General features: G+C 40.3%; 1 protein-coding gene across 2 annotated transcripts in view; it reads right to left on the bottom strand.

Annotated features, from left to right (window-relative positions):
- SLC44A1 (solute carrier family 44 member 1) overlaps window positions 1-14,159 on the bottom strand; it is a 68,691-nt gene that overhangs the window by 53,211 nt on the left and 1,321 nt on the right. The window contains exon 1 of one of the 2 annotated variants that reach the window (XM_021380163.1): window positions 12,015-12,125. The exons of the other annotated variant lie outside the window; for it this stretch is intronic. Within the exon in view, the coding sequence (XP_021235838.1) occupies window positions 12,015-12,110 (96 nt within the window). The 5' untranslated portion in view covers window positions 12,111-12,125. Of the gene's footprint in view, window positions 1-12,014; window positions 12,126-14,159 lie in introns of those variants that run through there. 2 annotated transcript variants of the gene reach the window in all.

Genomic DNA, 14,159 nt, shown 5'->3' with positions numbered 1-14,159 from the left:
TGGTCAGCAAAGTCAAACTGAGCTAAATTTCACGAGATATCAGTTATGTGAGCTAACCCAATCTGGCTCAAGAGAAGGCTTCAAAGATCAGGTTCTCAGAGCTCCAGGAAAATTCAAAATCATGACAAATTGTTTGTTACCTGTATTTGCAAATAATGATAGATAAAACAGTGACCTAATATTCTTCTGCTTCAGCATTTTGTTTTATTCTGTTCCACTTGAAGCCAAAATATCAGAAAATAAGACAAAAAAATTGAAATCATTTTTAAACAGAGATGCACAAAACATTTTGTCATTCCTTCTTAGAAGGCCATCAATTATTTCCTTTTAGTTTTCTCTTACCTTCAATCCAGTTCTAACAAAACATGAACATGCTGCAAAACATCTGGTAGTCACTGAGAATAAGCTTTCGCATTTCCTGGACCTAGAAATTGACACGTTTTTTTCTACTCAATACAGAATACAAGATGAGGCATTTTGACTTCAGAGAGATGTCTCTTAAACAATCAGGTCTACATTTGAAAAGCATTTAAAAGTGCACTCTCAGGCACTTGAACAGTTGGTCCAATTCCCCTTTTAGCAGCTCATTCTATGCTTTAATAAGATGACTTTTCAGACCACCAACTGGTTTCACTACTCCGCTGAAGGTTTTGTTGGGTTACAGTACTGCCAGACACACAACTCGTGTACAAAGGCTTCACCACTGCTTTCACCATTAAATTCAGTACCTGACCTTTCCTTAAAGGCTAGGTTCACACACTAAATTTACCCCATTACTCTCCCTTAACCAACAGACTGCATTTGTTAGACCTCACCCCCTGGTGCATAGTCTCCCTTCTCTATCCAACTCACCTTCCAAGTTTTGCATATCTAACTTACCACAGTAACTGCACACTTTTAAAAAGATTTCTTCCTTAAGAGCATGTGTTGACATCAAATCAGAAAATTTAATAAAATTTAAGACATGACTTCCACAGAACAGTTGTTAGGCTGCTGATACAAACACTGGCATACATGACTATCTGAACTCCAGTTTGTTACTCAAAACAGGGTCTGTCACTATTCATTTCAGAGGGACAGACTTCTATTTGTTTCTGAGCACAGAATCAGGCAAAAAAAAAAAAAAAGAACATCATTAGCTCTGGAAGGCATGGAACTGGTTAATTTTTATTTCCCCTGAACTTCCCATATGATACAATCAGAATTTCCTACATCTAGAACAGTGAAAGTTATGACTATTGTGCCTCATGCACTACAAACATCTCCTTGTTTTGTCCCCCACTTTTTTTATCCTTCTTGTTTAGGATTTCTGGCATCTAAGAATAAATCAGCTCCTGCTACAGCCCTTTTTTCTGCACTGACAGTTTTACCTCAGTCTTTCATTAACTCACAGGAATGGAACAGCTTTGAATTAACTAGCAATGCTGAATTAGCTATCACTGCCAAGTTGGCTGAAGTTGAGTCAATGATTTTAAGAGTTATTTGGGGGAGAACGAGTACTGATCTGAAGGAATTAAATGTGGGTAATTTGTGCCAAAGTTTCTTCTTTTAAAACATAAATAACCATCCGCTTAGATCATTGCAAAAGGATCATAAGTGAACTTTTCAAATATCTATAATTCATTTAATTTCTTTATTGTTCTGTAGAGTCACTGTAAAAAAAAAAAAAGGAACATTCATTGTTATCCTTTCTAGTCTGTTTCAGTAATGCTCAGAGGGTACTGAAATTTTGGACTGCAAGTATTTCAGGCCGTTTTTAGAATCATAGAATGGCTTGGGTTGGATGGGACCCAAAGGATCATCAAGTTCCAACCCCCCTGCCACAGGCAGGGCCACCAACCTCCAAATTTAACACTAGACCAGGCTGCCCAGGGCCCCATCCAACCTGGTCTTCAACCTCTCCAGGGATGGAGCATCCACAACCTCTCTGGGCAGACTGTTCCAGCACCTTACCACTCTTCTCTGGAAAGAACTTCCCCCCGACATCCAACCTAAACCTCGCTCCTTGAGCTTAATAATAATTCCCCCTTGTCCTATCACTGTCTACCCTTGGAAAAAGTTGATTCTCCTCCTTTTTATTATCCCCTTTTAAATATTGGAAGACTAAAATGAGGTCTTCTCTCAGCCTTCTCTTCTCCAGGCTGAACAAGCCCAGCTCCCTCAGCCTGTCTTTGCAGGGGAGGTGCTTCAGCCCTCTGATCATCTTTGCAGCCCTCCTCTGGACCCTCTCCAACAGCTTCCTGTCTGTCTTGTACTGGGGACCCCTGACCTGGACACAGTACTGTAGAAGGGGCATCACAGGGGCAGAGTAGAGAGGGACAAACACCTCCCCGTCCCTGCTGGCCATCCTTCTTCTGATGAAGCCAGGACACCATTTGCTTTCCAAGCTGCAAGAGCACACTGCTGGCTCATGTTAAATTTTTCATCCACCAGGACCCCCAGGTCCTTCTCTGCAGGGCTACTCTCAAGGACTGCTCCTCCCAATCTGTATATATGCCTGGGATTCCTCCAGCCCAAGTGCTAAGCCTTGCACTTTGCTATGATGAACCTCATTAGATTTACCCAGGCCCACCTTTCAAGTATGATGAGATCCCTCTGAATTCCCTTCCTTCCACTGTGTCAACCACACCAGTCAGCTTGGTGTCATCAGCAAACTTGCTGAAGGTGCACTCAATTCCATCATTGACCTAATCGATGAAGATGTTGAAGAGCACGGATCCCAAGACAGACCCATGTGGGAAACCGCTCGTTACCAGCCTCCACCCAGACACAGAACAATTGATCACCACTGTTTGTCTGCAGCCTTTCAACCAATTCCTTATCTACCAGGTGGTCCACCTGTCAAATCCACATCTCTTCAATTTGGAGATAAGGATGTGGTGGTGGACCACGTCAAAGGCCTTGCACAAGTCCAGGTAAATGACAAGGTTGCCTTCCCTTTGTCCACCAATGCCATCACTCCATCATAGAAGGCCACCAGATTGGTCAGGCATGACCTTTGCCTGGTGAAGCCATGAGGGCTGTCTCAGGTCACATGTTCATTCCTCATGTGATCTAGCATGTCATCCAGGAGGATCTGTTCCATGATCTTCCCAAGAACAGAGATGAGATTCACCACTCTGTAGTTCCCCGGGTCCTCCTTGCTCCCTTTCTCCTTTTCTTCCTTTCTAAATGAAATGACAGCTTTCATTGTACTTTTATAAATCACCAAGGACATTATTAGTGATGTGGCAGTCTAAGATCACTTGTTACAAAACCTAACCTAAGAATGATATTGATTCTAACCACAACCCCTCTGAATTCTCTGTTTTTTATCACTTTGCTTGAACATCTAGATTCAGAGTATGTGCAACTGCAGCTGACTGCAGGAGAGTAAACAGAAATAACAGCTCCTGGAAGCTGTATTTGTATATCAAGGAATTCAGAAATGGCTGTGTAGCTGAGTACCTATTTACACAGAATACAAACAGCCACAGCAAACACAAAGCATTAATACATAGCACTTGGAGGCAAAAAAGGCATTCATCCTGACCAGGACCTTTTGTGGGAAACAGCCACTGTGTCCTGTAGAACCAGCTCTTTCTTGAAGGAGGAGTTCAACCCATTCTCAGTTTATCTGAACTGCACAGCAGGTATATCTATACAGTCATTCTACACCTACAGTACAAGTTTAATGCTCCAGAATATCTGAGTCAGTTGAAATACCACATGCAGCAAAAAGTAGCATGTGAGGCATAGTCCACTCCTGAGTTCTCCTTCAGAGCACCAAGTGAAAGAGCTTGCTACCAAAAACATATCCTGTCCAGAAGCTGTCCAGCAAGCTATGTTTCAAACATGCCTATACTGCCAGAAGAAAAAAAGTTCTTGAAACATCTGTCAGTGTTTCCTAACAACCATACAAAGAATAGTTCTTGGACCATTTTATGTATGACCTAAATAATGGCCCTATTCATATGCTGGCTTTTACCATGTAACAAGCTGTGTGGAAAAATACAGATCACAGCCTGAACAGGCAACCAGTCCATGAGAAAGGGCTCTTGTTAGCTTGGGAGCACAAGTAAACTGCCTCCAGCTTCTCTACACTGATAGAAGGAACTTGTTTGTGAGAAACTGCTCCGTAGCAGTGAGTATCCTTGCTTTCAGTGAACGACCTTGCTTATCCCGATACATGATACTTTGCTGTCTCCCACTGTTATATCTATCTGGCTGCATTATCAAGGGGTCATGTAGACATCTTGCTGGCCGCCACTAGTGTCTGCTGGGGGAAATCCAAGTGAAAACACTCCACTGGCCAGCCTCCCTCAGTAACACTAGTATCTCTCTGTTCAACTGATGAATATTAACTTGCTTCTGTGTACTTTCTTTAGGATTGATAAACCTTATGCAGAAGCACTGGTGCTTTTGAATGCAACCTATGAAAAAGGGGAAGAAGGCTGAATGCAAAATTAATGCTACCATTAGAAGTGGCTTTTCCTTCCAAACTCTTTCTCAGGCGGGGCTTGAGGACAGCTCATGCAGATTTCTTGCTCAGCAGCAAATGAGAAACTTGCAAAGGTATTAGAAGTGCTATATGGTTATATCATGGCCTTGTGCCAATTTTTTAGTCCCCTCTTGATACCACATATCTCTCCTGGTTTGTCTGCTTTCTCACTTGTTACTTCATTCTCCTGCGTAAGACTATCTGGGAGAAGGCTGTAGGGAACAGCAACAGATGAGAGGCTTAGGAACAATGTCATATCCAAGAGTAAGGCATCAGTCCCTTTTGTTGGTGCACCTCAATGTGGAGGGGACGTTTGAACACCTCAAAGGCTGTGCGAAACCATCCGTGAAAGCAGTGAATCCCAGCAGAAGGGCCTGCTGCTGAAATGCAGACACACATGGCAGGAAGTCCTTATGGTGTTCTGCTGATCAGCAGCTGCGCTCCCTGGAGCTGGAGCATCTGCTGCCATGAGAGCATCTGCACTGTGCTCCACTTCCCTGCTCCCAGGTCTTCATGGAGAGAGCAGCCATATCTGCAGTGGGCTATCCGTGGTGACTTCTGTTTACAAGGAATCCTCAATATTTACAAATACTTGAGATTTTTTCTAGCTGTGACTGCTGGAGGAATTCAGGTAGAATGCATGAATTGGGCAGTTATGCTTGTCTGTTTGTGAATTTACTGCAGTAAATAGAAGGTAACAGGGAGACAGTGAAGATGTCTCAGCCCCCTTCATCTTCTGACTCAGTGATTGTTGGCCTTTCAAGTTGTGTCTACTTTGGCAAGGTGGGGGTCACACTCTTCTCTGGTAACTAGCAATAGTATGAAAGAGAATGGCCTCAAGTTGCTCCAAGGAAAGTTCAGGTTGGATATTAGGAAAAACTTTTCTGAATGAGTGATCAGGCATTGGAACAGGCTGCCCAGGTGGTGTAGTCACTGTCCCTGGAGGTTTTCAAGAAATGTGGTGACACAGTACTAAAGAAAATGGTTTAGTGGACAACATTGTTGGTAGGTGGATGGTTGGACTAGACAATCTTAGGAGTCTTTTCCAACCTTAAAGATTCTATGATTCAGTGAATTACATTTTGAACACAAAGTGGTTAAAACACACATGATATCAATTACAGGTGTAGACAAAGCACGTCCTACTTATAAATATCAATGAGTCAGAAATTGCTTCATGAAAAGGAGAGGATTTGTCTGCATATACAGCCAATCTAACAGAAAATAACTGGTCTGAGCTAGTAAGTAAAACATCAGAATATGAAATTAAGATCTAGCAAATTGCTTCATACTTTCAAAGAAAAGCATTAGTCAACTCGTAACCTGTAAAAATAGAGCACAAAGGGACTCCTGCTGAGAGGGAGTGAAAAGATATGCCCATTTTCTAAAGCCTTCACACATAACAAACAGAGCCCAGAGTCTCTGACAATATGAAGGTTGATTAAAGCTATCTCTAGGGAAAATTAAGTCTGATTATTTTAGGCTCTTCTATTACTCTGAAGATTGGATGATTCTGTTCCTAAAAAAATAAAAACATTCACTTCTTTGCATATAAAGCTTCTGAGGGAAAGAACTACCTCAAGTGAACTAGCTCTCTACATAACATTTTCATGTGATGAAAATATGTTGCCAAAATAAAGTCCTGAAGTGTTTAATTTGTCTGCAATATATGGCTTCATCAACTGCAGAAACACTGATATGGTTAAAATGTTCAACAATACCTGCTGATTACCTGAGCAACACTTAAAATTGTTCAGATAAAATACCCAACAGTAGAGAACTGCAGGTCACACAACAGCCAAACACAGATTCTGACAATTCCCTCAGGTTCATGTTACAACTGATACATTATGCAGCAATTTACTGGTATTCTTTCATTATGTGAGTAGGTACAGAAAACCAAGATTCTAGTAATCACTATCAATTCCCTAGAAGGAGGAATCATAGAATCACAGAATCACCAATGTAGGAAAAGTCCCCTAAGTTCATTCAGTGCAACCACCCACCTATTACCAATACTTCCCACTAAACCATGTCCCTCAGTACAACATCTAAATGATGCTGGTAGCAATAAAAATTCCTCCATACTCACATACAAAATTCTTAGTAGTGACTTTGATACAGTCCCACACCACACCCTTGTCATCCCTGCCTGCAAATTGGAAAGAGAGGGATTTGAAGATCTTTCTATTCAGTGGATGTTAGATGGGGCCCTGGGCAGCCTCAGATGAAGGGAGGCAGCCCTGCCCATGGCACGGGGTTGGGACTGGGTGAGTGTCATGCTCCCTTTCAGCTCAGACCTTTCTATGATTCTAATCTTGGCCTGGTCTGTCCTAGAGGGAGAGCAGTTAGGCTCCTACTACAAAAAGCCTGCCCATGCAGCTTCTCCAGGCAGGCAAGGACTTGGAAATGCCCACATCTACATAACAGAAGGTAGGCCTCCCACTTCCAGAGGCAAGACAGAATGGCACTGCAGTACTATTAGTGAAGTTGCAAACACAACCACAAGTGGAGTCATCTCTAAAAACAGATGAAAACAGTATGCAGTGTTCTTTGCAAGCACCCCCCACAATGATACTCCCTGCATTATAAGCCAGCCCAAACACCTCTGGGCCACTTCAAAAGGAACTGTATCACAAAATATGCAAGTTATGGTGGCATTTGATGCCCACTTTGGTGGTATTTCTGCTTCAATCTCATTCTTAAGTGCTTTATTTTTCAATATGCTTTGAAGCAAATGCTAGTTGACCTTCTGACACATGCTGCACCCGCACCTGCCTAATGGTTCCAGATCACTAACCATTAGCCAAGGCCTCATCCCCAGAAAAGATGCTCAGAGTTCCTACTAGGAAAAGGAAGAGGTTTCTGGTAGTTTAACACTACCGTAAAGTTACCCACTAAAAGGTAATGAACTCACACTGTACTTCCTCAATTCAGTGCTTCCACACATGCTATTTCATTAATATTCTCATACACGCTGCACAATATTTACAAGTTTTCAACATAATGTAAATGAAATTGAAAGTACATAAGACAGTGCTTATAATATTATTCATGGTGTAATATCAAGATGTTTACACTGGAAATTCATACTTGGAGACTTCACTTATGAATCTGACATATGCTGTGCAGTATATCATCTTACACTCGTATTTTCAGTCAACTCATATTTAACATTGCTTCTAAAACTCCCTTGGTAACATCACTTCCATCATAGTCTACAACTTAAATATTTATCATACAATATAACACAGCTGTTTAAAAAGAGCTGACATGATCAGCACACCTGCTGATATTTTAAATTTCAGAAATCTGGCCATCTAAAGATAAAAACTCAGTTTTTTACTCTCAAAGTATTTTGTTCTCACTTCTTCGAGAAAAACAGTGAAGTACTTATCTGAAAGCAGCAATAAGTAAGGACACTTCAAAAATACCACAGTAATATTTTTCAGGTAATTAAAATACACATTTCAGTACATATTTGGTATTTCCATGGGGCTTTATGTTCAATAAAAAGTAATTATGCCAAAAGAGAAAGTTCATTTTAAAGTTATTTTACACTGAGTTAGTTCATCCATATCAGTTTTTTTTTGTCCATTAACCTGTTCAACCAATTCTCAAATTTTACTCTTGAGATTACAAGTCTTAAACTATTATTTCTTTTTAAAACTTTGGAATAGTAAAACTTTGTACAACTATAGCATGGGCTTAGCTTCCAAATAAGTCAGCTTTGTCACAACATGACAACAGCAGTAGAAAAAACCCTCAGCAGAACACCCAAATGAGTGGTCTCCACAGGAAAGAAAGGACATTTTACAGAAAATGCTGCCCGTTTCTGTGCACTCTCTCTCTGTTGTCTGTGCACTCCCTCTCTGTTGCAAGCAATTTGCTCTAAAAGAACTTTTTCTCCCTTCTGAAGTATCTAAAGCTAAAATTCAAGACCAAACCCAACACAACTCTTCAAGAGCTCATGACTTGCATTTTTATTTATTTATTTTTATTTCATTTACAATCCTTGCAGAAGAGCTTCCTGTCTTTTGAAGGCAAAGACGTACTTGATAAAGAGTTCGGCAAGCTTAGAGAGTCATACGGGCATGTGCCAACACAAATACAGTTCCGGAAAAAAAAATGTGCGACTCTACACCGAACACTAGGAACTAACTCTTGCATACATACATTGGTCACCTACCTTATTCCGTATCACCGCATATGAAAGCTGAAAGACAGAGCTATAACGGAAACTGTGAAGCCATTATGAATACTCAACCATACTTAAGAGGTTATCATCAGCACTAGTTTCCCCTCACAGACAGCAGGAAAATGTTGAGCTTATGTAGATTCTTCAGGAAAAAACCCTGACTTACACATTTCAGAACAGGAATAAAAACCACTCAGGATTACAATAAGAGGGCAATCTGAGGACTGCCCCAATGTCTGAGGACATCTGAAGCGCATTAGACTAATAAGAACCAACATTAAGAAGGCTCTACTTGACTTATGGAAGAAAGAACGGAAGGAGAATAAAAAGGCAAATAATGCATCAAGTACTTACTTCAGCACATAAACACACTTCCTTGTGTGTAGGCAATTATTTTGCAGTTCTTCATAGCAAACTAGGGGGAGCCAGACAAGGAATTCCCAAGTTGTAAAGACAGCAACCTTGCACAAAACACTTTAATGGATTTCCTGTTTTGTTTCTACAGATCTAAAAACAATATTCAGAGTTCTCCTTCTCAGTCAAATAATTCATCTGGAGAGCAGCAACAATAGCTCCAATACAAAATAAAAAAAAAATCCAGGCCAGAGTTCATTTGTGCTGTAAACAGCTGCTTAATTACATCATATTTATTAAGAGAGATGTCAGGCATAAGTCACCACATTCCCTTTGTCATTACACTCCACTTCATTCTAGTAATATTACTGGCTCAAACAGCTATAGCTAGAAACTACCATGTTAAACTTAGGTCAGAATCTCAACTCTCCTATATAGTGCAATCACCTCCTGCTCTTGCAGTACAATGCACATTGGGTGTTACTAAAGCAAGAGAAAACAAATGGTAGAATGGTGAAGGTGAACTTGAAAATGAAAAATTTTGAATGTTAACTCTTTTTTCTTCTTAAAAGATTCTTTAGGCTGTTTTTAATTTATTTATGCATAAACTCTCCAAATAGTTTCATCAAATATAGGTACAAATTTGCATATCGGTTCAGCCAGTGGGTAGCAGTAATCTGACAACACCCTGCTTCACTGGCTTTTAGAAGCAAACTGTAGGATTTATACAACTGCTCAGCCTCTTCAAGTGAGAAAGATGCAAACACAAAATAACAAAACACACAGTTTCTGTCACGTTGGTTCACCAATTCTGATTTTCACAAGCAAAACAACTAAAGTTCAAATGAACAAAAATTATAATTAGCCTAAAGGAGAAAAAATGTATGCGTTGCTGATGAAAAGCTCCCTTCAGAGCTTAGAGAGTCAAGGCACTGAGTACTTCACCACATAACCATAAACACTGCCATTTCAGCATCAGCAAAAACAGAAATACTCAGTGGCATGATCCTACATACACTCCTATGATTACCAGCCTAAAGTTTGACAGCTGACAGTAATCTAGATGCCAGTTAGACTACCATAAGCTTTTAATTTAGCATTCACTATTAACATAGCAATATATCTTTTCTGAAATCACTCTCTCTTTACAGAAAAATTATCTTGTAATGATGCAATACTCTATACTTGCTTTTAATCCAACTGTTCAGCTTTTGAAGTGCTAAAAAAAGAAAAAGAGCCAGTCAGAGTTATATATCTCACAAAGGAAATAATGCATAACTTACAACTTTTAAGATCTGACATAACTTAAAGACAGTCTAAACTTCAGAAGGAGCTAGATCTCTACAAAAAACTCAACGGAATTGAGAAGGAGTATTTACAAGCAGCTCTGTAGTTAAAGTATTTCCTTCTATGCAAAGATCAAAAGGAATCATTTGCACAGGTTGTGCAGCTGCTTGTGACAGCATTTGTAAAGAGTACACCTGATGCTTCACCGGGAGTGAATGGAGTTCACAGACCAGAAATACAGGAGAAAAAACATAAACAGCTCCATGAGATGCCTGACTGAAAGGCACTGTTCCTGCATCCTACTTGTATGCTTCGTCCTTCATTCTGTATCTGCTTGCCAGAGGCTTCATCTAGTGTCAAGGTGCTGAAAAGGAAACTAAATGCTGCAATTGCTGGAAGAAGAACTCACAACCCATTCTACTTCTAAATATCAACACTGTTAACCAACTCATCTTCCTTTGCGATCATACTCAGATGCAATGAAACAGGCATGGTTTGATGCCCCTTATATTTAGAAATTTGACTGCAAGAACTTCTGGCAATTGAAGCTGATGTGCACTGAATGATATGTGTTGTCTGTAATAGGTCACAAGAAACTTACTTTTCACCAGAACTATGAAAATATTTTAAAAGCTACGAATTCCAAATTTATTCTTTGATGCTTTGACATCAAGTGCTATAGGGAAGGTTAATGGATGATCTGTCTTCTCCTTTTATAATGGAATGTTCTTTGGGTCTTGTAAAAACCGAGTCCACCACTAAAACCATGAAGAAGATACATGTTGTGTTTAACCCACTCATCCCTACAGTTTCCAGCAAGGCTTGAAGCTCTTTCCATATGCATCTTAGATGAAGTTTACAGCACAGAAAGATGTGAGGATTAATATATATACATACACACACACACACACACACACACACAGCTATTTCCCTGACCAAGAACTGACACTGAAACCCCAGTAAGTTGATTTGTTCCTCTAACAGAATGCCAAAACACACATCTAGTAACTACACTCAGCTTCAATTTATCCACAGAAGACAGGAAAGGAGAAAGAATTCCATACTGCAGCTACTCCAGGAAAAAACAGCTTAAGAAGATCCACTTCATCCCACGGCTCGTTCCCTTTCACAAACGCTGAAATTCTGTATCCCTAGATACAACAGCAAACGTTGCTATAAACTAGACCACTGGAGCAATCAGAATTAAACAATAATGAAAGTTTGCTTGCCTACACAAACAAACAGAAAATAAACAAAACAGCAACAAAACAATCCACCACCACCTGTCTGGATTACTTCAGTCAAATAGCTCTACAGCAGATACTGACAGTTATGATGAGACAGGAGTGATGAACTCTTACAGAACCTCCAGCAAATTCAATTTATCACGGACTAGTGCAGTGAGACAGAAAACACCACTGAAGAAGAATGGAAAGAACAGAAAGAGAGTGTTGCCCCTCAACAGCAAACTCAATTTTCCTTAATATATGGAACCAAACATTTGACAAGGAATATGACTATCCTACCTTCTCAAAGCTTCAGCACTACTCACGCAAAGGATCCTAAAATTGAGGAAGTTCACTTCCAAAGGATAACAACAACAAAAAGTAATGTGGACAAAAAAAAATTTAAATATTGTCAACGTTTCTTGCACAGCATATCTATGATGAAAGAGATGCACCCAGACAGACCCACCTTGGAAAACTTATGATGAAAACACAGTAAGGGAGGACCTTGGACTGAAACTGCATGAAGGTACAGACAACGCAACAGCCCTGCAAGGCAAGACATACATAAAGGTGGGGCTTTCTTCCACCCTTTACAAGGCTTTCACCTCCAACAAGTCACTGCACCACTGCCTTACAACCACTCTTCAAAGTAACTGAAGCATTAGGAGGATCCTAATCAATTAACAGTACACAGTTGGAAGGCGTACCTGACATTGCACAAGGTTTGGTCAAAAAGCTCACCATCCAAAATGCAGACAACCAAGCAAGCACAAAAACTTACAGCAAAGTCCACATAAACAAGTACCAAATAGCACATGCACCTAAAGAACCAGACTCCATGACAGTCATAACAGTGAAATGGAACAACAAGAACTTTGGCTGTGATGATAAAGACAAACGCAGATCAGAAAAGACAGTACATCAGAAGAAGTCAAAGAACTCTGTTGAAGCATAAAAGACTGAAATAAAGGGAAAATCAAGCACAAAGTATTCCAGATTAAAGCAACTCAACAGTTAAGATGACATCTGTACCAGGAAGAAAGCCTGGCATGGTCCTGCCAAGCTTAAGTTGACATCACTTGCAACAGTTCAAATTTGAAAAATTTGGTGAAATAGGAGAAAGTTAATGAAAAGGGGGAAAAAAACAACAAACAACTGGAAGTAAAAGCGCAGACCCCTGTGAGAATACAGCATTAAGAGGCAGATTGCTGATAGGATCAAAAGCAAGAGAGGGCAAGGGGGGCTAAGGAAGCAGGGGAAACCTTGCTGCTTGGCCAGGAGGAGTGTGCGGAGAGCTTTATGAGGCAAATCTCAGCCAAGTACACAAACAAGATTGGTAGAACTTGGTATGAAGGAAGAAGAGAGAATGTCCAACAATTTAGATTTAGATTTCCTGTTCCAGGAGTTTGGAAAAGAAGGGAAGCAGAGCGCAGCTAACTGTCAGTTCTACAGATGAGGACAGCAACTCGATAAAATTTGGAAGGGAATAAGATAGGAAAAGGTAAAAAAAAAAAAACAGAAACAAAACATATCTTTGGAAATAAAACAGAGTGAATGGCACTTTAGGGTCAGGTTAAGCAATTAAAGGCAGAAAAAGCAGACCATGGGAATCCACCAGCGAACGTAGCAAGCTCTGTGCACAGAAAAGCCATGTTTACATGTCAATTTGAATCAGATTTTTTTTTTTTTAATCTTTAGATTCTACAGGGAAAGAGAAACAGGAAAAAGCCTTAGGCAGAGCTCCTGACAGCCTGCAAAGCAAAGGAACCAGGAAATGAATTGAAAAAAAAAAATAGGCAATTGAGCATGAAATAAGAGCTAGGGAGAAGACACTAAAGAAATCTGCCTGGTTCAACAGCCAGTCACAGGTAGATGCAGTAACATAAATGAGATGAGGAGGTGGCAGTCGTGAGAAGGGACTTGGAGATGCAGGAACTAGACAAGAAAATGGCTGGCAAAGCCAAAACACAAGTAATCACCTCTCTCAGAAACAAGAATGAGGATTAGCAGATGAAGATCAAACAAGCTGGGGAGCTGGAGAATAAACTTAAGGAAAATCAAATTGATACATTCATAAGGAATGAGGATGAGGTGTCGTGACAAGAAAGACTGTGTCAAAGCCTATGATGAAGCTGAACAGGGAGACACAAGATGTGAAGCAACATGAAGGAACATCTGATGGAACCCTCCTCAAGGAAAGCTTCAGAGGAAATAAGGCAGGGGAAGGCATAAAGGCAGGGGTAGAGGAAGCCAACATCTATTGTTAATGATAAAGGAAGCAGATGACAGACAATAGGCTATAATGCAGAGCTGCACTGTTGGTAGAAAGGTTTCTGCAAACAATATGCCAGACAAAACTGTTGGTGATAAAATATTCAGCAACTAGCTTTTGATTTGGATTTCCTGAGGAGATGCATAATTGCTCTTGGTTAGGGAATTAAATAATCAACCATTCTCTATAGCGGAGTTATGTAGACGGGATGCTAAGCTCAATTACTGTGCCACATCTTGCCACACGCAAGGAAAGCAAATGAGAGTTTCAGCAGCATACCATTAGCATCATGAGATCTGGCAGGGGAAGGCAAATTTCACAAAAAAAAAAATCGGTTAC

This window comes from Numida meleagris, chromosome Z (genome assembly GCF_002078875.1).
Source record: "Numida meleagris isolate 19003 breed g44 Domestic line chromosome Z, NumMel1.0, whole genome shotgun sequence".
NCBI lineage: Eukaryota > Metazoa > Chordata > Aves > Galliformes > Numididae > Numida > Numida meleagris.
Note: the sequence above shows the minus strand (reverse complement) of the source record. Positions and strands in the feature narration are given on the sequence as shown.